Below are 25,456 nucleotides of genomic sequence, written 5' to 3' on the forward strand. Positions count from 1 at the left end.
AGGGGACTGGAACACTGGGTCTGTACATAGTCAATGGAAGACTAGGAGAGAGAGAGAGAGATGGAGAGAGATATGGAGGAGATAGGGATGGAGACTTGACTTTTTGTCTTAATTTAATGAGCCATCCTCATCACACAACCCCCCACCCCTTAAAAAACACAACCTCTACACAATCACCTTAGTGGAACCCAGGACAGTACACCCTCCAGCACCACATTACAGCTGTACATCCCACCTTGACCATACATAAAGCCTCAGCATACAACATCTACCCAGACTGGCCTACTGAGCTCTCCCCCACCTTGACCATACATGAAGCCCCATACAACATTTGTATTTGTGTTTATTATGGATCCCCATTAGCTACTCTTCCTGCGGTCCAGCAAAATTAAGGCAGTTATACAATTTTAAAAACATTACAATACATTCCAAACAGATTTCACAACATATTAAGTCTGTGCCGTCAGGCCCCTACTCCACTACCACATATATACAACACAAAATCCATGTGTACGTGTATGTATAGTGCGTATGTTATCATTTGTGTGTATGCATGTTTGTGTTGCTTCACAGTCCTTGCATCAGTTACCGGATGTGGTGTTGTGGCTCTATGTAGTACTGTGTGCCACCTATAGTCTGTTCTGGACTTGGGGACTGTGAAGAGACCTCTGGTGGCATGTCTTGTGGGGTATGCATGGGTGTCTGAGCTGTGTGCTAGTCTTTGTGGCACCTGACCACACTACTGAACAGTAGTCCAGGTGTGACAAAACTAGAGCCTGTAGGACCTGCCTTGTTGATAGTGCTGTTAAGAAGGCAGAGCAGAGCTTTATTATGGACAGACTTCTCCCCATCTTAGCTACTGTATCAATATGTTTTGACCAAGACAGTTTAATATCCAGGGTTACTCCAAGCAGTTTAGTCAACGCAACTTGCTCAATTTCCACATTATTTATTACACGATTTAGTTGAGGTTTAGTGAATGATATGTCCCAAATACAATGCAGTCATTCAATCGCTGTAGTAACTAAAGTGTATAATGTTGAGTCATCCGCACACACAGACACACTGGCTTTACTCATAGCCAGTTGCATGTCCATTAGTAAAGATTTAAAAAAGTAAGGGGCCTAGACAGCTGCCCTGGGGAACTCCTGATTCTACCTGGATTATGTTGGAGAGGCTTCCATTAAAGAACACCCTCTGTGTTCTGTTAGACAGGTAACTCTTTATCCACAATATAGCAGGGGGTGTAAAGCCATAACACATACGTTTTTCCAGCAGCAGACTATGATCGATAATGTCAAAAGCCGCACTGAAGTCTAACAAAACAGCCCCCACAATGTTTTTATCATCAATTTCTCTCAGACAATCATTAGTCATTTGTGTAAGTGATGTGCTGTGCTTGTTGAATGTCCTTCCCTCTAAGTGTGCTGAAAGTCTGTTGCAATTTGTTTACTGTAAAATAGCATTGTATCCGGTCAAACACAATTATTTCCAAAACTTTGCTACGGGTTAGTAAAAGGCTGATTGGTTGGCTATTTGAGCCAGTAAAGGGGGCTTTACTATTCTTGGGTAGCGGAATGACTTTTGCTTCCCTCCAGGCCTGAGGGCACACACTTTCTAGTAGGCTTAAATTGAAAATATGGCAATATCGTCCGCTATTATCCTCAGTAATTTTCCATCCAAGTTGTCAGACCCCGGTGGCTTGTCATTGTTGATAGACAACAATAATTATTTCAACTCTTCCAGACTCACTTTATGGAATTCAAAATTACAATGCTTGTCTTTCATAATTTGATCAGATATACTTGGATGTGTAGTGTCAGCGTTTGTTGCTGGCATGTCATGCCTAAGTTTGCTAATATTGCCAATGAAAAAATCATTAAAGTAGTTGACAATATCAGTCGGTTTTGTGATGAATGAGCCATCTGATTTAATGAATGATGGAGCCGAGTTTGCCTTTTTTCCAAAAATGTCATTTAAGGTGCTCCAAAGCTTTTTACTATCATTCTTTGTAATTTATCTTTGTTTCATAGTGTAGTTTCTTCTTCTTTTTATTAAGTTTAGTCACATGATTTCTCAATTTGCAGTATGTTTGCCAATCGGTTGTGCAGCCAGACTTATTTGCCATTCCTTTTGCCTCATCCCTCTCAACCATAACATTTTTCAATTCGTCATCAATCCAAGGGAATTTAACAGTTTTTACAGTCTTGTTCTTAATGGTTACATGCTTATTAGTAACTGAGAAGCAATTTCATAAATGTGTCAAGTGCAGCGTCTGGTTGCTCATCATTACACACCACGGACCAACAAATATTATTTACATCAACAACATAGGAATCACTACAAAACGTATTGTATGACCTCATATACACTACAGTGCGGAGAACAAGTATTTGATACACTGCCAATTTTGCAGGTTTTCCTACTTACAAAGCATGTAGAGGTCTGTAATTTTTTATCATAGGTACACTTCAACAGTGAGAGACGGAATCTAAAACAAAAATCCAGAAAATCACATTGTATGATTTTTAAGTAATACATTTGCATTTTATTGCATGACATAAGTATTTGATACATCAGAAAAGCAGAACTTAATATTTCGTACAGAAACCTTTGTTTGCAATTACAGAGATCATATGTTTCCTGTAGGTCTTGACCAGGTTTGCACACACTGCAGCAGGGATTTTGGCCCACTCCTCCATACAAACCTTCTCCAGATCCTTCAGGTTTCGGGTCTGTCGCTGGGCAATACGGACTTTCAGCTCCCTCCAAAGATTTTCTATTGGGTTCAGGTTTAGAGACTGGCTAGGCCACTCTAGGACCTTGAGGTGCTCCTTACGGAGCCACTCCTTAGTTGCCCTGGCTGTGTGTTTCGGGTCGTTGTCATGCTGGAAGACCCAGCCACGATCCATCTTCAATGCTCTTACTGAGGGAAGGTTGTTGTTGCCCAAGATCTCGCGATACATGGCCCAATCCATCCTCCCCTCAATACGGTGCAGTCGTCCTGTCCCCTTTGCAGAAAAGCATCCCCAAAGAATGAGGTTTCCACCTCCATGCTTCACAGTTGGGATGGTGTTCTTGGGGTTGTACTCATCCTTCTTCTTCCTCCAAACACGGCGAGTGGAGTTTAGACCAAAAAGCTCTATTTTTGTCTCATCAGACCACATGACCTTCTCCCATTCCTCCTTTGGATCATCCAGATGGTCATTGGCAAACTTCAGACGGGCCTGGACATGCGCTGGCTTGAGCAGGGGGACCTTGCGTGCGCTGCAGGATTTTAATCCATGACGGCGTAGTGTGTTACTAATTTTAGAAATGTTTGCAAATGTAGAAAAAGAAATCAAATGAAAACTCACATTTACAACAGAATTCAGACCCTTTACTCAGTACATTGTTGAAGCATCTTTGGCGGAGATTACAGCCTTGAGTCTTCTTGGGAATGACGCTACAAGCTTGGCACACCTGTATTTGGGGACATTCTTCTCTGCAGATCCTCTCAAGCTCTGTCAGGTTGGATGGGGAGCGTCGCTGCACAGCTATTTTCAGGTCTCTCCAGAGATGTTAGATCGGGTTCAAGTCTGGGCTCTGGCTGGGCCACTCTTGCGTTGTCTTGGCTGTGTACTTAGGGTCGTTGTCCTTTTGGAAGGTGAACCTTTGACCCAGTCTGAGGTCCTGAGAGCTCTGGAACAGGTTTTCATCAAAGATCTCTCTGTACTTTGCTCCGTTAATCTTTCCCTCAATCCTGACTAGCCTCCCAGTCCCTGCCGCTGAAAACATCCCCACATCATGATGCTGCACCCACCATGCTTCACCGTAGGGATGGTGCCAGGTTTCCTCCAGACGTGATGCTTGGCATTCAGGCCAAAGAGTTCAATCTTGGTAACATCAGGCCAGAGAATTTTGTTCCTCATGGTCAGTCCTTTAGGTGCCTCTTGGCAAACTCCAAGCGGGCTGTCGTGCATTTTACTGAGGAGTGGCTTCCGTCTGGCCATTCTTCCATAAAGGCCTGATTGGTGGAGTGCTGCAGAGATGGTTGTCCTTCTGGAAGGTTCTCCCATCTCCACAGAGGAACTCTAGAGCTCTGTCAGAGTGACCATCGCATTCTTGGTCACATCTCTGACCAAGGCCCTTCTCTCCCGATTGCTCAGTTTGGCCGGGCGGCCAGCTCTAGGAAGAGTCTTGGTGGTTCCAAACTTCTTCCACTTAAGAATGATGGAGGCCACTGTGTTCTTGGCAACCTTCAATGCTGCAGAACATTTTTGGAACCCTTCCCCAGATCAGGGAGCTAGTGACCTTATGTGGTCACTATCTCCCTGTCTCTGGACCTTATGTGGTCACTATCTCTCTGTCTCTGGACCTTATGTGGTCACTATCTCTCTGTCTCTGGACCTCATGTGGTCACTATCTCTTTGTCTCTGGACCTTGTGTGGTCACTATCTCTCTGTCTCTGGACCTCGTGCGGTCACTATCTCGCTGTCTCTGGACCTTATGTGGTCACTATCTCCCTGTCTCTGGACCTTGTGTGGTCACTATCTCCCTGTCTCTGGACGTTATGTGGTCACTATCTCCCTGTCTCTGGACCTTGTGTGGTCACTATCTCGCTGTCTCTGGACCTTATGTGGGCACGCAAACGTATTGTCCCCACACTCAAAACACTGCAAAATATCTGTGCTAGCAAACCCTACGTACCACCCCTGCCCCTGTTTAACCCTGCTTACCACCCCTTCCCCAGCTTAACCCTGCGTACCACCCCTCCCCCTGCGTACCACCCCTCCCCCTGCGTACCACCCCTCCCCCTGCTTAACCCTGCGTACCACCCCTCCCCCTGCGTACCACCCCTCCCCCTGCGTACCACCCCTCCCCCTGCTTAACCCTGCGTACCACCCCTCCCCCTGCTTAACCCTGCGTACCACCCCTCCCCTGCGACCACCCCTCCCCCTGCTTACCACCCTCCCCTGCTTAACCCTCAGGCACCACCCTCCCCCTCCTTAACCCTCGCGACCACCCCTCCCCCCTGCGTACCACCCGTCCCCCTGCTTAACCCTGCATACCACCCGTCCCCCTGCTTAACCCTGCGTACCACCCCTCAGAGTGTTATATGTTCCGCTCCCACCTGTTCGCCGACCATGAGCAAAACTTCCTCCATTTTGACACCATTCTCCGGAACGCAACTGAAGCCATCCGAAGTACCAGCGTTTCTTCCCCACTCGGCTGAGATACCACCACGGCCAGCACGCCTCCCAACCCCAAACAAACTACCCCTCCCTGCATCCTGTCCACTCCTTAACCCCCCCTGGTGGTCCATGTATGGAGTAATTTTTTTTTTTGTTGAAACTTTCAAATGGATTCTATATAACAGAGGCTTAAAAACAGCTTTGGATATGATTTTCATGAGTAGTGATCTGCAACTTACCATCTACAAGCTCCTCAAAGTCGTCAATGAAGAACTCTCTAAGCGGCGGTCTCTTAGGCCTCTTCAGAGTGTTGAGAAGCTGCTGGATCTTAGAGGATACTCTGCTTGTCACTGGGACACCTGGAGAGGGAGGGGAGAGAGAGAGAGAGGAAGGGGGGAGGAATGGGTGGGGGCAGGGAGAGAGAGGGAGGAGGGAGGGGGGAGAGAGAGGGAGGAGGGAGGGGGGAGAGAGAGAGAGGAAGGGGGGAGGAATGGGTGGGGGCAGGGAGAGAGAGGGAGGAGGGGAACAGATGGGAAAAGAAGGTCAGTGCTGATGAGATGAATCAGACAACCAGCTGTCAATCACAGACAGGCTCTACTACCTCTACCGCCACCTGGAGGTTAAAGGTCATGTCTACACGGGCCCCGTGTAGCTCAGTTGGTAGAGCATGGCGCTTGCAACGCCAGGGTTGTGGGTTCGTTTCCCACGGGGGGCCAGTATGAAATGCCAAATGACTAAAATGTAAATGTCCGTCACGGCGCGTGCCCAACAGAGACTCCACCTGACCCACTGGCTGCCTAACGACTGCATAGCAACAAGGACCTCTAACCATCCTCTAGCCAACCTATCAGACATTCAGGAGTCTCGGAAGGTGCCTGCTTAAAAATGCTTTCTAATATTAATGCACTCATACAGTGCCTTGCAAAAGTATTCACTCCCCTTGGCGTTTTTCCTATTTTGTTGCATTACAACCTGTAATTGAAATTGATTTTTATTTGGATTTCATGTAATGGACATACACAAAATAGTCCAAATTGGTGAAGTGAAATGAAAAAAAAATACTTGTTTCAAAATGTTCTAAAAAATAAATAACGGAAAAGTGGTGTGTGCATATGTATTCACCCCTTTGCTATGAAGCCCCTAAATAAGATCTGGTGCAACCAATTACCTTCAGAAGTCACATAATTAGTTAAATAAAGTCCACCTGTGTGCAATCTAAGTGTCACATGATCTCAGTATATATACACCTGTTCTGAAAGGCCCCAGAGTCTACAACACCACTAAGCAAGGGGCACCACCAAGCAAGCGGCACCATGAAGACCAAGGCGCTCTCCAAACAGGTCAGGGACAAAGTTGTGGAGAAGTACAGATCAGGGTTGGGTTATAAAAAAATATCAGAAACTTTGAACATCCCACAGAGCACCATTAAATCCATTATAAAAAAAATGGAAAGAATATGGCACCACAACAAACCTGCCAAGAGAGGGCCGCCCACCAAAACTCACAGACCAGGCAAGGAGGGCATTAATCAGAGAGGCAACAAAGAGACCAAAGATAACCCTGAAGGAGCTGCAAAGCTCCGCAGCGGAGATTGGAGTATCTGTCCATAAGACCACTTTAAGCCGTACACTCCACAGAGCTGGGCTTTACGGAAGAGTGGCCAGAAAAAAGCCATTGCTTAAAGAAAAAAATAAGCAAACACGTTTGGTGTTCGCCAAAAGCCATGTGGGAGACTCCCCAAACATATGGAAGAAATTCTTGAGGGAAACCTGTTTCAGTCCCCCAGAGATTTGAGACTGGGACAGAGGTTCACCTTCCAGCAGGACAATGACCCTAAGCATACTGCTAAAGCAACACTTGAGTGGTTTAAGGGGAAACATATAAATGTCTTGGAATGACCTAGTCAAAGCCCAGACCTCAATCCAATTGAGAATATGTGGTATGACTTAAAGATTGCTGTACACCAGCGGAACCCATCCAATTTGAAGGAGCTGGAGCTGTTTTGCCTTGAAGAATGGGCAAAAATCCCAGTGGCTAAATGTGCCAAGCTTATAGAGACATACCCCAAGAGACTTGCAGCTGTAATTGCTGCAAAAGGTGGCTCTACAAAGTATTGACTTTGGGGGGGTGAATAGTTATGCACGCTCAAGTTGTCTGTTTTGTTGTCTTATTTCTTGTTTGTTTCACAATAAAAAATATTTTGCATCTTCAAAGTGGTCGGCATGTTGTGTAAATCAAATGATACAACCCCCCCCCCCCCCAAAATCCATTTTAATTTCAGGTTGTAAGGCAACAAAATAGGAAAAATGCCAAGAGGGGTGAATAATTTCACAAGCCATTGGTCAGCTACTCTGCTGTTAAAGGTTAGTTTGAAACATTGTTTTATTTAACCTTTATTTATCCAGGTTAGTCTCATTGAGATAAAATCTATTTTTCAAGAGAGACCTGGTCCAACAAAAACAGCAGCAGGGGGGAACAATGTTTGAGACAAATATCAGACATACCAACCATAAACACATTATAGACGTAGACACACATACAATTACAGAAACATACAAGCGTCATAGATAAGAAATCAATCATATGTAGTTGGGGCTGGGGGTATATAAACCTTTGGATTCATCAAGTCTATGTGAACATTAGTAACTGTAATAAGTAATAAGTACAAAATCTCTACAAAGAAAAAAGGATTGAAACAACATTTCAACTTCATATTGTATTAATGTAATGTAATGTATTAATGTAATGTAATGTATGAATGTAATGTAATGTATTAATGTAATGTATTAATGTAATGTATGAATGTAATGTAATGATGTATGCTTCACAGCAAACAACCCAAAGCAGATCTTACAGACATGTAGTTTATAGCAACAAGGACGCAGACAGAGGTACAATCCACATTGTTTTAGTAATAAAGGACATACTGTACCTACTAGCCTTTAACACAGCCCATAGAATAGGCCTTAACACAGCCCATATAGCCCATAGAATAGGCCTTAACACAGCCCATATAGCCCATAGCATAGGCCTTAACACAGCCCATATAGCCCATAGAATAGGCCTTAACACAGCCCATATAGCCCATAGCATAGGCCTTAACACAGCCCATATAGCCCATAGCATAGGCCTTAACACAGCCCATAGAATAGGCCTTAACACAGCCCATATAGCCCATAGCATAGGCCTTAACACAGCCCATTTAGCCCATAGCATAGGCCTTAACACAGCCCATAGCATAGGCCTTAACACAGCCCATAGCATAGGCCTTAACATAGCCCATAGAATAGGCCTTAACACAGCCCATATAGCCCATAGCATAGGCCTTAACACAGCCCATATAGCCCATAGCATAGGCCTTAACACAGCCCATATAGCCCATAGCATAGGCCTTAACACAGCCCATATAGCCCATAGCATAGGCCTTAACACAGCCCATATAGCCCATAGCATAGGCCTTAACACAGCCCATAGCATAGGCCTTAACACAGCCCATATAGCCCATAGCATAGGCCTTAACACAGCCCATAGCATAGGCCTTAACACAGCCCATAGCATAGGCCTTAACACAGCCCATATAGCCCATAGCATAGGCCTTAACACAGCCCATAGAATAGGCCTTAACACAGTCCATATAGTCCATAGCATAGGCCTTAACACAGTCCATAGAATAGGCCTTAACACAGCCCATATAGCCCATAGCATAGGCCTTAACACAGCCCATAGAATAGGCCTTAACACAGTCCATATAGCCCATAGCATAGGCCTTAACACAGCCCATATAGCCCATAGCATAGGCCTTAACACAGCCCATAGAATAGGCCTTAACACAGCCCATAGCATAGGCTATAACACAGTCCATAGAATAGGCCTTAACACAGCCCATATAGCCCATAGCATAGGCCTTAACACAGCCCATAGAATAGGCCTTAACACAGTCCATATAGCCCATAGCATAGGCCTTAACACAGCCCATATAGCCCATAGCATAGGCCTTAACACAGCCCATATAGCCCATAGCATAGGCCTTAACACAGCCCATATAGCCCATAGCATAGGCCTTAACACAGCCCATAGAATATGCCTTAACACAGCCCATATAGCCCATAGCATAGGCCTTAACACAGCCCATAGCATAGGCCTTAACACAGCCCATATAGCCCATAGCATAGGCCTTAACACAGCCCATATAGCCCATATCATAGGCCTTAACACAGCCCATATAGCCCATATCATAGGCCTTAACACAGCCCATAGCATAGGCCTTAACACAGCCCATATAGCCCATAGCATAGGCCTTAACACAGCCCATATAGCCCATATCATAGGCCTTAACACAGCCCATATAGCCCATAGCATAGGCCTTAACACAGCCCATATAGCCCATAGCATAGGCCTTAACACAGCCCATATAGCCCATAGCATAGGCCTTAACACAGCCCATATAGCCCATATCATAGGCCTTAACACAGCCCATAGCATAGGCCTTAACACAGCCCATAGCATAGGCCTTAACACAGCCCATATAGCCCATAGCATAGGCCTTAACACAGCCCATATAGCCCATAGCATAGGCCTTAACACAGCCCATATAGCCCATAGCATAGGCCTTAACACAGCCCATAGCATAGGCCTTAACACAGCCCATAGCATAGGCCTTAACACAGCCCATATAGCCCATATCATAGGCCTTAACACAGCCCATAGCATAGGCCTTAACACAGCCCATATAGCCCATAGCATAGGCCTTAACACAGCCCATTGTCATGACTGTCCACAAGAATCCAAATAGGTCAGATCAAGTTTGCAATGAATAACTTCAATCAGACTATTTGTAATTATTCTGCACTATAGCCTATTTATTGCCTTACCTCCATAACTTGCTACATTTGCACACACTGTATATATATTTTCTGTTGTATTTTATGACCTTATGTTTTGTTTTACCCCATATGTAACTCTGTGTTGTTTTTATCGCACTGCTTTGCTTTATCTTGGCCAGGTCGCAGTTGTAAATGAGAACTTGTTCTAAACTGGCTTACCTGGTTAAATAAAGGTGAAAAAAAATATATATATATATATATTTTTTTTTTACCTTTATTTAACCAGGTATATATATATATATTAAAAAAATACCCCCTCTCACCCGTAGAGTAGAGTAGGTTAACAGCTCACACCCTGTCGTAAATCAACAAAGAAGGCCAGGCTCTCCCTTTCAAGATCTCTCAAAGGAATGTATTTGTTTCAACAGACTTTTTCCAGCTGAAACTTTAACCTCTACTGGATGGGTTTCCCGAAATTGGGACAGTTGTTGCTCAATACGGATAATGTGACTACAATGATGTTGTAAACAAAAGCACATTTTAGTGGACATATACAGTGGGGGAAAAAAAGTATTTAGTCAGCCACCAATTGTGCAAGTTCTCCCACTTAAAAAGATGAGAGAGGCCTGTAATTTTCATCATAGGTACACGTCAACTATGACAGACAAAATGAGGAGAAAATAAATCCAGAAAATCACATTGTAGGATTTTTTATGAATTTATTTGCAAATTATGGTGGAAAATAAGTATTTGGTCACCTACAAACAAGCAAGATTTCTGGCTCTCACAGACCTGTAACTTCTTCTTTAAGAGGCTCCTCTGTCCTCCACTCGTTACCTGTATTAATGGCACCTGTTTGAACTTGTTATCAGTATAAAAGACACCTGTCCACAACCTCAAACAGTCACACTCCAAACTCCACTATGGCCAAGACCAAAGAGCTGTCAAAGGACACCAGAAACAAAATTGTAGACCTGCACCAGGCTGGGAAGACTGAATCTGCAATAGATAAGCAGCTTGGTTTGAAGAAATCAACTGTGGGAGCAATTATTAGGAAATGGAAGACATACAAGACCACTGATAATCTCCCTTGATCTGGGGCTCCACGCAAGATCTCACCCCGTGGGGTCAAAATGATCACAAGAACGGTGAGCAAAAATCCCAGAACCACACGGGGGGACCTAGTGAATGACCTGCAGTGAGCTTAGACCAAAGTAACAAAGCCTACCATCAGTAACACACTACGCCGCCAGGGACTAAAATCCTGCAGTGCCAGACGTGTCCCCCTGCTTAAGCCAGTACATGTCCAGGCCCGTCTGAAGTTTGCTAGAGTGCATTTGGATGATCCAGAAGAGGATATGGAAGAATGTCATATGGTCAGATGAAACCAAAATAGAACTTTTTGGTAAAAACTCAACTCGTCGTGTTTGGAGGACAAAGAATGCTGAGTTGCATCCAAAGAACACCATACCTACTGTGAAGCATGGGGGTGGAAACATCATGCTTTGGGGCTGTTTTTCTGCAAAGGGACCAGGACGACTGATCCGTGTAAAGGAAAGAATGAATGGGGCCATGTATCGGGAGATTTTTAGTGAAAACCTCCTTCCATCAGCAAGGGCATTGAAGATGAAACGTGGCTGGGTCTTTCAGCATGACAATGATCCCAAACACACCGCCCGGGCAACGAAGGAGTGGCTTCGTAAGAAGCATTTCACGGTCCTGGAGTGGCCTAGCCAGTCTCCAGATCTCAACCCCATAGAAAATCTTTGGAGGTAGTTGAAAGTCCATGTTGCCCAGCGACAGCCCCAAAACATCACTGCTCTAGAGGAGATCTGCATGGAGGAATGGGCCAAAATACCAGCAACAGTGTGTGAAAACCTTGTGAAGACTTACAGAAAACGTTTGACCTGTGTCATTGCCAACAAAGGGTATATAACAAAGTATTGAGAAACTTTTGTTATTGACCAAATACTTATTTTCCACCATAATTTGCAAATAAATTCATTAAAAATCCTACAATGTGATTTTCTGGAAAGATTTTTCTCATTTTGTCTGTCATAGTTGACGTGTACCTATGATGAAAATTACAGGCCTCTCTCATCTTTTTAAGTGGGAGAACTTGCACAATTGGTGGCTGACTAATTACTTTTTTTCCCCACTGTAAATGTCTTATATAGGCCGAAAACTTAAATGATTATTAATCTAACTGCAGTGTCCAATATACAGTAGGTATTACAGCGAAAACATAACATGATATTGTTTGAACACTTTAATCAAGGCAACTGGTTTGATACATTCACCTCTGAAGGTAAATAATGTACTTACATTCAGTAATCTTGCTCTGATTTGTCATCCTGAGGGTCCCAGAGATAAAACGTAGCATTGTTTTGTTTGATGAAATCCATTTTTATATCCTAACACTGTCCATGTTGTATACAGCATTTCGCCTGAATTCCAACTAGTTGAACTTGCAACATAAACGCTACACCTTGTTTCACCCAGTCAAGTTCAGTTTCTCTGCAATCCTCAGATACTCTAGAAAGCGACCGAACTTGACTTCATTCTTGAAGGTATCAGTCTGAAAATGTACACCGTTGCTCTCAATATCTAAATTACCTCCAGCTTCCTATCTGAATCTATGGCTTTTACTTTTCATGTCAAAGATGATGCAACAAAAATAAAAATAGAAAACTTATGTTTTTTTTGTTTGTTTTCTCTTTTACCAGATCTATTATGTTGTGTTCTCCTACATTAATTTCACATTTCCACAAACTTCAAAGTGTTTCCTTTCAAATAGTATCAAGAATATGCACATCCTTGCTTCAGGTCCTGAGCTACAGGCAGTTAGATTTGGGGATGTCATTTTAGGAGGAAATTGAAAAGGGTGTGATCCTTACGAGGTCAACACGTTCAAAAGCGAATACCGGAATAATATTCCTAACTTAGAACGTGGGGAATGAGACGATCTATTGGACACTAAGGTCATTCTGTTTGTTATTTTGTGATGTAATTAAAAATGTTATAAAGGAAATACTGTAACTTGGAAAGTATACCCACTACATGTAGGAAGTTTCCATCCTATACGTTGTGCATGTAACATGAAAAATGATGAAAGTGTTTTTGTTAAGAGAGGGATGTGATTTGAGAAGCTATAAGAGATCATTGTTTTCCATAAGCTTTGCCCGAGTGAGGTCAGAGAGCGTGTCAGCCTGACGGAACCGCCCCTTTCAACCAAAATGTATAAATGACGAGTTTTAAATGAACACATCAGACTAGAAAGACGTGAAGCGGCCACTACACATTTTAAATGGTTGGAACTTGTCATGCCCTGACATTGAGATCTCTAGTTGGGTTGGTCAGGGTGTGAAATCTAATTTATATATTTCTATGTTGGTCGGGTGTGGTTCCCAATCAGAGGCAGCTGTCGTCGTTGTCTCTGATTGGGGATCATACTTAGGCAGCCATGTTGCCTACCTTAGTTGTGGGATCTTGTTTCTGTTTGGCTTGTTTGATGTTTAGCCTTTTGAACTTCACGTTCTGTTATTTTGTCGGTGTTTATTAGAATAAACGACTATGTACGCATACCACGCTGCACCTTGGTCCCCATAGCCCATAGCATAGGCCTTAACACCTCCCATATCATCAGCCCATATAGCCCATATCTTCGGCCTTAACACAGCCCATATAGCCCATAGCATAGGCCTTAACACAGCCCATATAGCCCATAGCATAGGCCTTAACACAGCCCATATAGCCCATAGCATAGGCCTTAACACAGCCCATATAGCCCATAGCATAGGCCTTAACACAGCCCATATAGCCCATAGCATAGGCCTTAACACAGCCCATATAGCCCATAGCATAGGCCTTAACACAGCCCATATAGCCCATAGCATGGCCTTAACACAGCCCATATAGCCCATAGCATAGGCCTTAACACAGCCCATATAGCCCATAGCAGCCTTAACACAGCCCATATAGCCCATAGCATAGGCCTTAACACAGCCCATATCATCGGCCCATATAGCCCATAGCATAGGCCTTAACACAGCCCATATAGCCCATAGCATAGGCCTTAACACAGCCCATATAGCCCATAGCATAGGCCTTAACACAGCCCATATAGCCCATAGCATAGGCCTTAACACAGCCCATATAGCCCATAGCATAGGCCTTAACACAGCCCATATCATCGCCCATATAGCCCATAGCATAGGCCTTAACACAGCCCATATAGCCCATAGCATAGGCCTTAACACAGCCCATATAGCCCATAGCATAGGCCTAACACAGCCCATATAGCCCATAGCATAGGCCTTAACACAGCCCATATAGCCCATAGCATAGGCCTTAACACAGCCCATATAGCCCATATCATAGGCCTTAACACAGCCCATTTAGCCCATAGCATAGGCCTTAACACAGCCCATAGCATAGGCCTTAACACAGCCCATATAGCCCATAGCATAGGCCTTAACACAGCCCATATAGCCCATATCATAGGCCTTAACACAGCCCATATAGCCCATAGCATAGGCCTTAACACAGCCCATAGCATAGGCCTTAACACAGCCCATATAGCCCATAGCATAGGCCTTAACACAGCCCATATAGCCCATAGCATAGGCCTTAACACAGCCCATATAGCCCATAGCATAGGCCTTAACACAGCCCATATAGCCCATAGCATAGGCCTTAACACAGCCCATATCATGAGGCCTATACAGTGCCTTCGGAAAGTATTCAGACCCCTTGACTTTTTCCACATTTTGTTACATTACAGCCTTATTCTAAAATGGATTAAATAAAAACAAATCCTCAATCATCCTCAACACAATACTCCATAATGACAAAGCGAAAACAGGTTTTTAGAAATTTTTGCAAATTTATTGAACATACAAAACAGATACCTTATTTGTGACTGACCGCCTTGATTTGGTCTTATGTAGCAAAATTTGAAATTGTGTTTTTTACATTGGATAAAATCATAGACACAGAGCTACACAATGGTATATCATACACTACAGCTGAGGAACAATGGGAAAGTCATTCTGCTTTGAAAGTTGATAAACTTGTAATCTCACTATTGAGAAAATGGCCTTTGAATGTTTTGGTACCTACTGAAGAGCTCTTCTTTGTCTACACCCATTCAGCATCGTTCACACCCTCTTAAGCTTTAGCCCCACCCATCTCGTTTCGCTCTCAGAGCGTTCAGAGCACACACTTGACGCTCTGGCTGATGAGTAGGGTTGATCCGATCGTTCTGACCTCACAACGGCAGTCAAGCAGCCAAGCTAACTGGCTAACATTGGCTCGCTTGCTAGCTACTTCCAGACACAAAATTGGGAATATGGTTCATTGTTTACCTCTGGATAACATGAAAACAGCCTAACCAGCTCTGCTAGGGCGAGTAAAATGGTCAGTGGGGTGTTCTCTCATTTAATTTAACTTGCCCTAGCAGAGCGTTGGTGACTGTAACTGTGCTGCTGGCAAAAATTTTTTGCCAACCTTTACTGACACCGGCCATATTCAACGGGTTTTGTGCGTTCGTAAATTCCTCAGTTATTCTGCTCTCTGGCATACTCAGACTGAATTTAGAACGCACCCAAAATGGTTACTTGCATAGTGGAGTCTTATGTTAAGACATCTAGCTAGCTAGCTAGGTAAACAATGAACCAACTCATGACGTTACTACCCTGCATGAATCTGCAGGTAGCTAACTAACCAGGTTCAATGTTAGCTAGCTAATATTAGGCTCTAACTAGCCAAGCAAATGGCTCTGAGATGCGAATAATAAGATCATACACGTAACGTTAGCTAGCTAGTTAAACAATTAACCATAATCCCAACTCATGACTTTACTACCCCTGCATGAATATGCAGGTAGCTAACCAACCAGGTTCAATGTTAGCAAGCAAATGGCTCTGAGATACGAATAATAAGATCATACACGTAACGTTAGCTAGCGAGCCAGCCAGCTAACGTTAGCTAGCTAGCTAACAGTACACTTTAACTTGAAATGAAACCACTTTCTGTCAAAATTAGAAACGTGTAATATCTGAAAATGTAGCTAGCTAGACTATCTTACCCATATACATCATGCATGGATGGACGCGTCTCCCTGTCACGGATGCCATGGTTGCCCTTAGTTTGAAGATGTAATCCGGAGACAGGTGTTTTCTCCATCTCTTTAGCAGTCATACTCTAATTCCACTGATTTCAAAACTCGATCCTCCAGAAAGTGGAGAGCAACACTTATGCAGCTCCACTACACAATATATATATATTTTTTAGACAGGATTACCTACACATACTGACCAGCACAAATAGACAGAAGTGTGCTTTATGGCAGACCAATCCAAACTCCTCTCTCGGCATGTCCAGCCTACTCATTATCTCAGCCACTCATGGCTAGTGGGAAGGTTGCTGTCTTTTTCTGTGGCTTAACCATCTAGGCTCGTAATTTAACAATTGTATTCGTATTTACAGATGGCATACAAGTTCACATGTTCCGGAAGGTATTTCTGCCAAAAAACGCATTTTGATTTAAAAATAAAAAGTTTACTTTCAAATGGCTCTCCTGTGAAGTAGTGGCCCGCGACATACACCTAGTTTCCTGAAACTAGTCACATTTACATAAGTATTCAGACCCTTTACTACGAGACACGAAATTGAGCTCAGGTGCATCCTGTTTCCATTGATCATCCTTGAGATGTTGCTACAACTTGATTGGAGTCCACCTGTGGTAAATTCAATTGACTGGACATGATTTGGAAAGGCACACAACTGTCTATATAAGGTCCCACAGTTGACAGTGCATGTCAGAGAAAAAACCAAGCCATGAGGTCGAAGGAATTGTCCATAGAGCTCCGAGACAGGATTGTGTCGAGGCCCAGATCTGGGGAAGGGTACCAAAACATTTCTGCAGCATTGAAGGTCCCCAAGAACACAGCGGCCTCTATCATTCTTAAATGGAAGAAGTTTGGAACCACCAAGACTCTTCCTAGAGCTGGCCGCCCGGCCAAACTGAGTAATCGGGGGAGAAGGGCCTTGGTCAGAGATGTGACCAAGAACGCGATGGTCACTCTGACAGAGCTCTAGAGTTCCTCTGTGGAGATGGGAGAACCTTCCAGAAGGACAACCATCTCTGCAGCACTCCACCAATCAGGCCTTTATGGTAGACTGGCCAGACGGAAGCCACTCCTCAGTAAAAGGCACATGACAGCCTGCTTGGAGTTTGCCAAAAGGCACCTAAAGGACTCAGACCATGAGAAACAAGATTCTCTGGTCTGATGAAACTCTTTGGCCTGAATGCCAAGCATCACGTCTGGAGGAAACCTGGCATCATCCTTATAGTGAAGCATGGTGGTGGCAGCATCATGCTGTGGGGATGTTTTTCAGTGGCAGGGACAGGGAGACTAGTCATGATCGAGGCAAAGATGAACGGAGCAAAGTACAGAGAGATCCTTGATGAAAACCTGCTCCAGAGCGCTCAGGACCTCAGACAGGGGCAAAGGTTCACCTTCCAAAAGGACAATGACCCTAAGAACACAGCCAAGACAACGCAAGAGTGGATTCGGGACAAGTCTCTGAATGTCCTTGAGTGGCCCAGCCAGAGCCTGGACTTGAACCAGATCTAACATCTCTGGAGAGACCTGAACATAGCTGTGCAGCAACACTCCCCATTTACTTACACAAATGTGATATTTCCGTTTTTTATTTTAATACATGTGCAAAAAAAACTAAAAAACTAAAATGTTGCTTTGTCATTATGGGGTATTGTGTGTAGTTTGATGAGGGTAAAAAATATATTTAATCCTAGCCTCTAGTCCATATCCTCTAGTCCCTAGCCCCTAACCTCTAGACCATAGTCCCTAGCCTCTAGTCTCTAGTCCATAGCCTCTAGCCTCTAGCCCCTAGCCTCTAGCCCCTAGCCTCTAGCCCCTAGCCTCTAGTCCCTAGCCTCTAGTCCCTAGCCTCTAGCCTCTAGCCCCTAGCCTCTAGTCCCTAGCCTCTAGCCCCTAGACAATAGACCCTAGCCTCTAGTCCATAGCCTCTAGTCCCTAGCCCCTAGCCTTTAGTCCCTAGCCCCTAGCCTCTAGTCCCTAGCCTCTAGCCCCTAGTCTCTAGTCCCTAGCCTCTAGCCTCTAGCCTCTAGCCCCTAGTCCCTAGCCTCTAGCCTCTAGCCCCTACCCCTACTCCCTAGCCCCTAGCCCCTAGTCCCTAGTCCCTAGCCCCTAGTCCCTAGTCCCTAGCCCCTAGTCCCTAGCCCCTAGTACCCAGCCCCTAGTCCCTAGTCCCTAGCATCTAGTCCCTAGCCCCTAGTCCCTAGCCTCTAGTCCCTAGTCCCTAGCCCCTAGTCCCTAGTCCCTAGTCCCTAGTCCCTAGTCCCTAGCCTCTAGTCCCTAGTCACTAGCCTCTAGTCCCTAGCCCCTAGTCCCTAGCCTCTAGTCCCTAGCCCCTAGTCCCTAGTCCATAGCCTCTAGTCCCTATCCTCTAGTCCCTAGCCCCTAGCCTCTAGTCCCTAGCCTCTAGTCCATAGCCCCTAGTTCCTAGCCTCTAGTCCCTAGTCCCTAGCCTCTAGCCCCTAGTCCCTAGCCCCTAGTCCCTAGCCTCTAGTCCCTAGTCCCTAGCCTCTAGTCCCTAGCCTCTAGTCCCTAGTCCCTAGCCCCTAGTCCCTAGCCCCTAGTCCCTAGCCTCTAGTCCCTAGCCTCTAGTCCCTAGTCCCTAGCCCCTAGTCCCTAGTCCCTAGCCCCTAGTCCATATCCTCTAGTCCCTAGCCCCTAGTCCCTAGTCCCTAACCTCTAGCCCCTAGTCCCTAGCCTCTAGTCCCTAGCCTCTAGTCCCTAGCCTCTAGTCCCTAGCCTCTAGTCCATAGCCTCTAGTCCATAGCCTCTAGTCCATAGCCTCTAGTCCATAGCCTCTAGTCCATAGCCTCTAGTCCATAGCCTCTAGTCCATAGCCCCTAGTCCCTAGCCTCTAGTCCCTAGCCTCTAGTCCATAGCCCCTAGTCCCTAGCCTCTAGTCCATAGTCCCTAGCCTCTAGTCCCAGCCTCTAGTCCCTAGCCTCTAGTCCCTAGCCTCTAGTCCCTAGCCTCTAGTCCCTAGCCTCTAGTCCATAGCCTCTAGTCCATAGCCTCTAGTCCATAGTCCCTAGCCCCTAGTCCCTAGCCTCTAGTCCCTAGCCTCTAGTCCATAGCCCCTAGTCCCTAGCCTCTAGTCCCTAGCCTCTAGTCCATAGCCCCTAGTCCCTAGTCCCTAGCCTCTAGTCCCTAGCCTCTAGTCCTTAGCCTCTAATCCCTAGCCTCTAGTCCCTAGCCCCTAGTCCCTAACCTCTAGCCCCTAGTCCCTAGTCCCTAGTCCCTAGTCCCTAGCCTCTAGTCCCTAGCCTCTAGTCCCTAGTCCCTAGCCCCTAGTCCCTAACCTCTAGCCCCTAGTCACTAGTCCCTAGCCTCTAGTCCCTAGCCTCTAGTCCCTATCCTCTAGTCCCTATCCTCTAGCCCCTAGTCCCTAGTCTCTAGTCCCTAGCCTCTAGTCCCTAGCCCCTAGTCCCTAGCCTCTAGTCCCTAGCCCCTAGTCCCTAGCCCCTAGTCCCTAGTCCCTAACCTCTAGCCTCTAGACCATAATCCCTGGCCTCTAGCCTCTAGACCATAGTCCCTGGCCTCTAGCCCCTAGTCCCTAGCCCCTAGTCCCTAGCCCCTGGCCCCTAGTCTCTAGCCCCTAGTCTCTAGTCTCTAGCCCCTGGCCTCTAGTCTCTAGCTCCTAGCCTCTAGTCTCTAGCCCCTAGTCCCTAGCCCCTAGCCTCTAGCCTCTAGTCCCTAACCTCTAGCCCCTAGTCCCTAGCCTCTAGTCCCTGGCCCCTGGACTCTAGTCTCTAGCCTCTAGCCCCTAGCCTCTAGTCTCTAGTCCCTAGCCCCTGGCCTCTAGCCCCTAGTCCCTAGTCCCTAGCCTCTAGCCCCTAGCCTCTAGTCTCTAGCCCCTAGTCCCTAGCCCCTGGCCTCTAGCCCCTAGTCCCTAGCCCCTAGCCTCTAGCCCCTAGCCTCTAGTCTCTAGCCCCTAGTCCCTAGTCCCTAGCCCCTAGCCTCTAGTCTCTAGCCCCTAGTCCCTAGCCCCTGGCCTCTAGCCCCTAGTCCCTAGCCCCTAGTCCCTAGCCCCTAGCCTCTAGTCCCTAGTCCCTAGCCCCTAGCCTCTAGTCTCTAGCCCCTAGTCCCTAGCCCCTGGCCTCTAGCCCCTAGTCCCTAGCCTCTAGCCCCTAGTCTCTAGCCCCTAGTCCCTATCCCCTAGCCTCTAGCCCCTAGCCCCTAGCCCCTAGTCCCTAGCCCCTAGTCCCTATCCTCTAGCCCCTAGCCCCTAGTCCCTAGCCTCTAGCCTCTAGCCTCTAGCCTCTAGCCTCTAGCCCCTAGTCCCTAGCCCCTAGCCTCTAGCCCCTAGCCTCTAGTCTCTAGCCCCTAGTCCCTATCCCCTAGCCTCTAGCCCCTAGTCCCTATCCTCTAGCCCCTAGCCCCTAGTCCCTAGCCTCTAGCCTCTAGCCTCTAGCCTCTAGCCTCTAGCCTCTAGCCCCTAGTCCCTAGTCTTTAATACTAATCATGATTAAAGATACACTAACACTCAACAATTACTGCTAGTCCACCTAAACCTTATGGAACATATATAGCATGTTGTTTATTTAATCTCATTGGACCAATGCCATTCCAAACAGCTTTACAACATCCTCTGGGCAGCAGATCTGCCAAACAACCAGATGGCTATCATAGATGTTAATGTGGGGGGGGGTATAACAATGGACTGTACATCAACACTTCTAGAAAACAAGAGATTGCTGCTGCTTCTATGCAAATGTTGTTGATCAGTACAATAAAATAAGTCCTACATGGAAGGGAAACAGATTGTTTTAGCTGGTTTTATGGGGCTACAGATGACAATCTCAATAACTCAATACATGCACACACTCCTATTGAATATGCATCCACCTGTATTATGAAAAGACATAGGCTGCATCTTGATTTACCCAGTTTATCAAGAGATTTACCTTTCAAATACATTATTACCATTATGTTGTTGTGTAGTTAGATTGGTAAAAACAAAGTCACATTGATAGTATGATTGATTCATTAATGTATACATGTCTGTATCTGAAACATTTACAACCTGTCAAATGTAATGATGGTATTGAGGGATTAAGGTATATTGATTGAGCTACAGAGGACCAATGTAATGATGGTATTGACCTCAAAAGATGTCCAATGATTTAACAGCAGACATGGTACATGGACAGAGAGCTGGGTATAACTCATATATAAATACCATCGTAAGACTAAGGCCTCTGTCACCTTGGTACGTATGGCCTGAAGGAGAGACATGTTACATCCATCCCATGCTGCTGTGGCGTTATGGGCCTGCCGTGGGAGGTTAGAGGGGGGGAATCAGAAAATACATCTGGTTATTTCAGACCTCCAGGCTGAACCAGGCCATCAGAGTCAGACAGATAGAGAGCAGGCCATCAGATGTCTCCGGGAACAGTCATCGTTCATCTCTGTCACTCCTCTAGATGAACTAAATCACAACTCAGGACCTGAACCGTACCCATCCCAGCACGCTATTTTACATCAACTGCTGGTTCATTCCATGTTTCAAATGAATATATTTTCTCTCCACCAGTGAATGAAGTCAGTCATATGTTTTATTTTATTTATTATTTATTATTTATATGTTAACATGAGTAGAGTGAAGCAGAGGTTTACAGGAGGATGATGTTACTGCGGACGGGACAGATAGAGGGTATTTCACTGAGCCCTCAATGACAGATGTTGCCATGGCTACCCAGGGTGACAGTGGGACTCACCATCGGCGGTTTCCATGACGCTGGAGTGGTTGTACGCCCTGGGGACCCCCCTCACCGACGCCACCGGGGATCTGTCTCTGTCCACATGCAGTGAGTGTTCCGATAGGCCAGTCACGTCTGGGGGGGCGGCGTTATCTGCTGGGACTAGTTAGGGTCATCAAACACCTTCATGTGATTTAATTCTAAGGCCTTTTATGGGATTAGATTCAGTCATTAAACACCTTAATGCGTTCCTAAACATTATAGACCTGACAGGACTGGACTAGCTGAAAACAGAGTCAAGTACAACTGAAAACAAAAGCTGTGGTAAAATGCCCTATTTATAACTTCATATTTATAACCAGTCAAATCTATAATGTCTCTTAATGTTATTATTGAGTGTTTATATCTGGCATTACAAATATTCATGGTGAGAAACAGGAATAACTGAAGCCAGTGTTCTAGACTAGATGGAATAGGAATAACTGAAGCCAGTGTTCTAGACTAGATGGAATAGGATTAACTGAAGCCAGTGTTCTAGACTAGATGGAATAGGATTAACTGAAGCCAGTGTTCTAGACTAGATGGAATAGGATTAACTGAAGCCAGTGTTCTAGACTAGATGGAATAGGAATAACTGAAGCCAGTGTTCTAGACTAGATGGAATAGGAATAACTGAAGCCAGTGTTCTAGACTAGATGGAATAGGATTAATTGAAAGCCAGTGTTCTAGACTAGATGGAATAGGATTAACTGAAGCCAGTGTTCTAGACTAGATGGAATAGGATTAACTGAAGCCAGTGTTCTAGACTAGATGGAATAGGATTAACTGAAGCCAGTGTTCTAGACTAGATGGAATAGGAATAACTGAAGCCAGTGTTCTAGACTAGATGGAATAGGATTAACTGAAGCCAGTGTTCTAGACTAGATGGAATAGGATTAACTGAAGCCAGTGTTCTAGACTAGATGGAATAGGAATAACTGAAGCCAGTGTTCTAGACTAGATGGAATAGGATTAACTGAAGCCAGTGTTCTAGACTAGATGGAATAGGATTAACTGAAGCCAGTGTTCTAGACTAGATGGAATAGGATTAACTGAAGCCAGTGTTCTAGACTAGATGGAATAGGATTAACTGAAGCCAGTGTTCTAGACTAGATGGAATAGGAATAACTGAAGCCAGTGTTCTAGACTAGATGGAATAGGAATAACTGAAGCCAGTGTTCTAGACTAGATGGAATAGGATTAACTGAAGCCAGTGTTCTAGACTAGATGGAATAGGATTAACTGAAGCCAGTGTTCTAGACTAGATGGAATAGGAATAACTGAAGCCAGTGTTCTAGACTAGATGGAATAGGATTAACTGAAGCCAGTGTTCTAGACTAGATGGAATAGGATTAACTGAAGCCAGTGTTCTAGACTAGATGGAATAGGATTAACTGAAGCCAGTGTTCTAGACTAGATGGAATAGGATTAACTGAAGCCAGTGTTCTAGACTAGATGGAACATGATTAACTGAATCCAGTGTTCTAGACTAGATGGCCATATCTGGCCAATTATTTAACTGATTACTTCATTGGCAAAGTGGGCAGCTTTAGGCAGGAAATGCAAACAACGAACAGTGAGCCGTCGTATTCATGCGTAAAAAAAATAATAATGAAAGAAAAGCCTTATAAGTTTGAATTTTGTAAAGTAATGTGGGAGAGGTGGAACAATTATTGTTATCGATCAATAATGACAAACCTCCTGGCATTGATGGAAAGCTACTGAGGATGGTAGCTGACTCTATAGCCACTCCTATCTGTCATATCTTTAATCTGAGCCTAGAGGAAAGTCTTTGTCCTCAGGCCTGGAGGGAAGTCAAAGTCACTCCGCTACCCAAGAGTGGTAAAGCAGCCTTTACTGGTTCTAACAGCAGACCTATCAGCTTGCTGCCAGCTCTTAGCAAACTGTTGGAAAAAATGGTGTTTGACCAAATACAATGCTATGTCTCTGTAAACAAATTAACAACAGACTTTCAGCATGCTTATAGAGAAGGGCACTCAACATGTACTGCACTGACACAAATGACTGATGATTGGTTGAAATAAATTTATAATAAGAAGATTGTGGGAGCTGTACTGTTAGATTTCAGTGCAGCCTTTGATATTATTGACCATAACTTGTTGTTGAAAAAACATATGTATTATGGCTTTACAACCTCTGCCATATAGTGGATTCAGAGCTCTCTAATAGAACAGAGGGAATTTATTTAATTTTAGCTTCTCTAATGTTGTCACGCCCTGACCTATATAACTCTAGTTTGTTGAGTCCGGGTGTGGAATTCTATGCTAGAAATTCTATGTTTAGGTTCTAGTTTTCTGTTTCTATGTCTGGCCGGGTATGATTCCCAATCAGAGGCAGCTGTCGCTCATTGTCTCTGATTGGGGATCATACTTAGGTAGCCCATTGCCTACTGTGTGTTGTGGGATCTTGTTCCGTTTAGGCGTGTATGTGTATGTGTATGTGTATAGCCGGAGGACTTCACGTTACGTTGTTTCTTGTTTTGTTGTATGTTTATTGAGTAAATAAACATGTACGCTTTTCACGCTGCACCTTGGTCTGACCCGTCTCTCAACGATCGTGACAAATGTTAAACATGTAAAGTGCTGTGTACCGCTGGGCAGCTCTCTAGGCCCTCAACTCTTTTCTATTTTTACCAATGACCTGCCACTGGCATAAAAAAAAAGCATGTGTGATGATTCAATCATATACGCATCAGCAACCACAGCTAATGAAGTCACTGAAACACTTAAAGAGTTGCAGTCTGTTTTGGAATGGGTGGCCAGTGATAAACTGGTCCTGAACATCTCTAAAACTAAGAGCATTGTATTTGGTACAAATCATTCCCTAAGTTCTAGACCTCAGCTGAATCTGGCCCCGCCAGAGAGGGCTGCCTTGCCTCTAGCTCTTAGGGAACTTTACAGTATTCTTTTTATTTCTAACGTTATTAGCCCAATGTTTTGTTTATTATTACATACAGCCGGGAAGAACTATAGGATATCAGAGCAGTGGTAACTCACCAGCATTACAACCAGGAATTCAACTTTCCCGAAGCGGATCCTTTGTTTGCACCCCCCAGGGCAATTTAACTGATTCCAGCGGCCGACCCAAAACAACGCCGGAGGAGAGGTACTAGGAGCGGTCTTCTAGTCCGACTTAGGAGGCGTGGACACCACCCACCGCTTCCGAGTATATTACTCGCTAATGTTCAGTCTCTGGATAATAAAGTTGACGAGCTCAGGGCGAGGGTTGCTTTCCAGAGAGACATCAGGGATTGTAACATCCTCTGTTTCACGGAAACATGGCTCTCCTGGGATATACTGTCCGAGTCGGTCCAGCCAGATCGGTTCTCAGTTCATCGTGCAGACAGGAATAAATATCTCTCCGGGAAGCAGAAGGGCGGAGGTGTGTGTTTCATGATTAACGACTCATGGTGTAATTGTAGTAACATACAGGAACTCAAGTCCTTTTGTTCACCCGACCTAGAATACCTCAAAATCAAATGCAGACCGTATTATCTCCCAAGAGAATTTCCTTCTGTTATAGTCACGGCCGTGTATATCCCCCCTCAAGCCGATACCACGACGGCCCTCAAAGAA

General features: G+C 45.0%; 1 protein-coding gene across 1 annotated transcript in view; it reads right to left on the reverse strand.

The window, feature by feature from the left end:
* dip2a (disco-interacting protein 2 homolog A) overlaps positions 1 to 25,456 on the reverse strand; it is a 365,626-nt gene that overhangs the window by 137,147 nt on the left and 203,023 nt on the right. Inside the window, exons 6-7 of the mRNA XM_045212065.1 lie at positions 21,840 to 21,974; positions 5,414 to 5,533 (exon numbers count right to left, since the gene is read on the reverse strand). Of these exons, the coding sequence (XP_045068000.1) occupies positions 5,414 to 5,533; positions 21,840 to 21,974 (255 nt within the window). The remainder of the gene's footprint in view (positions 1 to 5,413; positions 5,534 to 21,839; positions 21,975 to 25,456) is intronic.

Source organism: Coregonus clupeaformis, chromosome 40, assembly GCF_020615455.1.
Source record: "Coregonus clupeaformis isolate EN_2021a chromosome 40, ASM2061545v1, whole genome shotgun sequence".
NCBI classification, from domain to species: Eukaryota; Metazoa; Chordata; class Actinopteri; order Salmoniformes; family Salmonidae; genus Coregonus; species Coregonus clupeaformis.